The sequence below is a fragment of the Nicotiana tomentosiformis genome, chromosome 8 (genome assembly GCF_000390325.3).
Source record: "Nicotiana tomentosiformis chromosome 8, ASM39032v3, whole genome shotgun sequence".
Taxonomy (NCBI): domain Eukaryota; kingdom Viridiplantae; phylum Streptophyta; class Magnoliopsida; order Solanales; family Solanaceae; genus Nicotiana; species Nicotiana tomentosiformis.
In genome coordinates, this window is record NC_090819.1 from 97,033,885 (window position 1) to 97,036,342 (window position 2,458).

The following is a 2,458-nucleotide window of genomic DNA, read 5'->3' on the forward strand; positions in this document are numbered from 1 at the left end:
CCCACTTGAAAGGAAATCCTTTCTTCATGAAGCGAGTGAATGGTTGGAACCTCCTGGCTAGGTTTGAGATGAATCTCCTAAGGTATGCTAGCTTTCCTTGCAGACTTTTTAATTCATAAATATCCCGAGGCTCACATATTTTCAAAATGGAATCGTATTTAGCTTGATCAATTTCGATCCCTCGATGTCGGACAATGAAACCAAGGAACTTTCCAGAAGTAACTTCAAAGGTACATTTCAATGGATTCATTATAAGTTGGTACCTCCAGAGCAGTTCAAACACCATTCTCAAGTCTTTCAAGTGGTCGCTCCTCTTTCTTGATTTTACCACCAAGTCGACAATATAGCATTCGACATTATTGTGGAGAAGGATGGCTCTTTGGTAAGTAGCACCAGCGTTCTTCAAGCCAAAAGGCATTACCTTATAGCAATAAATACTCTTGGGGTGCGGAATGCAGTAAGTTCTTAATATTTTAGTGTCATGCGAATTTGGTTATAGCACGATGAACCATCCATGAATGACATTGCCTCATACCCAGTGGTAGCGTCGATCATGAGCTCTGGACTAGGAAGCGGGAATTCATCCTTAGACCATGCATTATTGAGATCCCTGAAGTCAATGCACACCTGAATTTGGCCATTCTTCTTTCTCACAAGGACAATACTTGAAACCCATGTTGGGAATTTAATTTCACGAATAAAGCCAGCTTCGATGAGTTTGTTAACTTCGGTTTCAATAAAGGGAACCAAGTCAGGCCTAAAGCGCATTTGAGCTTGCTTAATAGGACGAGCACCATTGTTGACTGCAAGGTGATGGACTGCTACTTTGGGCTCCAAGCCATGCATCTCTTTATAACTCCATGCAAAGACATCCCTATGCTCCTTGAGTAATTTAATATAAGTACTTTGTTCCTCAACTGCTAGTAAAACACTTAGATAAGTGGGCCTCGATTCTTTATCAGTGCAAAAGTTTACTTCTTTCAAAGCGTCAACTGTTGTCTTTACCCTTCTTCAAGTTCGAGTGGAGCATCTTTCGTATCTTCATCTTCTTGAGGGTCCCTATATTCGAAGGATATGTGACAACACGGTGAAACATCCTCCAATTTCTCATCAACCTCCATTAGAGATGAAAAATCATGCTCGCCTTGCGCAGTAACATGATACGAAAACCCACACTTTGTTCGTCTTCATCATGTTCCTTAGTGTAGATCATAGCATACGGATTTACCTTCAGTACATCTTTACATGAAACCATATGTTTTGATTGTTGCCTCATTCTAGAAGGAACCATACTTTGGAAACCTTAGAGATCTTCTGGATTCTAGGCGAAATGGGTGTTCTTGTATTTCGATAATTTATCTGAAACTTGTTCCCCTTCTTTAATGGATACAATCTCTCAAATACGGAAGTCCTCACAGTTGGTTTTTCAAGTCTATCAAAGACAGAAGATCTATTAGAAGCGGCATATTCATCTTCTACAGTGATATAATTATGCTTGCCCTTCTTATGGAGATGCGCACTAGTGAGGGTTTTTTATATCCCAAACCTTCACGTGATTGCCTCGTAGCAGCTTCTGATGGGAGCTTCCCTAACATAGATGGCTTATTGGGATTATATCCAGCCTTTGAAAATAACTTGTAATCATTGGGATCAAAACCTCCATCCGTACGCTTCGTAGGAAGTACTATATCTTGTGTCGAATTCTGACACACAGACTTTCTAAGTGGCTTTGAGGACAACTTTATCGCCTCAATCTGTTTGATCGGAAGAGTTAACCCTTTTAGCATGTTCATTTGGAGATTGGATGATTCACCTTCATCTTTCATCTTTTTAGGGACATAGTGGAGCGCAGAAGTTACTTTCTTGCCATAAGACACAATATTCTCTCTATAAGATTTATTCGAGTTAAAGTGTACCTCCTCAACAACAACTTTGGCTTTACCAGCAGTCACCTCAGCTCTTTTAGTTGCGGACTCGTCATTCTTTCTCTTCATGACATCATCAGATTTTAGCTCCTTCACAGTGTGGTTCTTCAAGTAGAACTTTGCATCGGCTAAGTGTGACTCAGCCTCGGTAAATGTCTTGTCATCGGCAACTATCTTCTTCTCGACTTCACCCTTGTAGTACTTAAAACATTGATGGTAGGTAGATGAAACCACTTTATTCTCATGTATCCAAGGCCTTCCGAGCAAGACGTTATACGAAGTCTTTACATAGATCACATGCAGCCATGCACTTGATTGCATATCTTCAATGGTGATTCCCAACCTGCTCGTGCCTATGGCTCTTTACCCCCCTTGGTTGAATCCTTGAATCATCAAACAATTTTCCGAGAGTTCATTCATAGGAATGCCAGGTTCTCTCACCGTAAGAATTGGCAAGATGTTCACTGAGGATCCTCCATAACCCAAAATTTGATTTACCCTTTCATCGCGCATATAGCCAACCAGGTATAATG

The 2,458-nt window shown here is 40.7% G+C and overlaps 1 protein-coding gene across 1 annotated transcript; it reads right to left on the reverse strand.

Annotated features, from left to right (window-relative positions):
* Nucleotides 1-465: 465 nt before the first annotated feature.
* On the reverse strand, nt 466-2,246 carry LOC138897862 (uncharacterized). Its single transcript, XM_070183882.1, has 2 exons — nt 1,547-2,246; nt 466-953 (listed from the first exon to the last, which is right to left on the reverse strand). The coding sequence occupies exons 1-2, from the start codon at nt 2,244-2,246 to the stop codon at nt 466-468; spliced, it is 1,188 nt and encodes a 395-aa protein (XP_070039983.1).
* Nucleotides 2,247-2,458: the final 212 nt, after the last annotated feature.

Excerpts from the sequence above, each read along its gene's own strand:
- LOC138897862 (XM_070183882.1), bottom strand. The coding sequence starts at position 2,246 with ATGCAATCAAGTGCATGGCTGCATGTGATCTATGTAAAGACTTCGTAT. Across the intron at positions 954-1,546 it reads TACGAGGCAATCACGTGAAG|AATCGAGGCCCACTTATCTA; the intron begins GTTTGGGATATA and ends GCACTGATAAAG.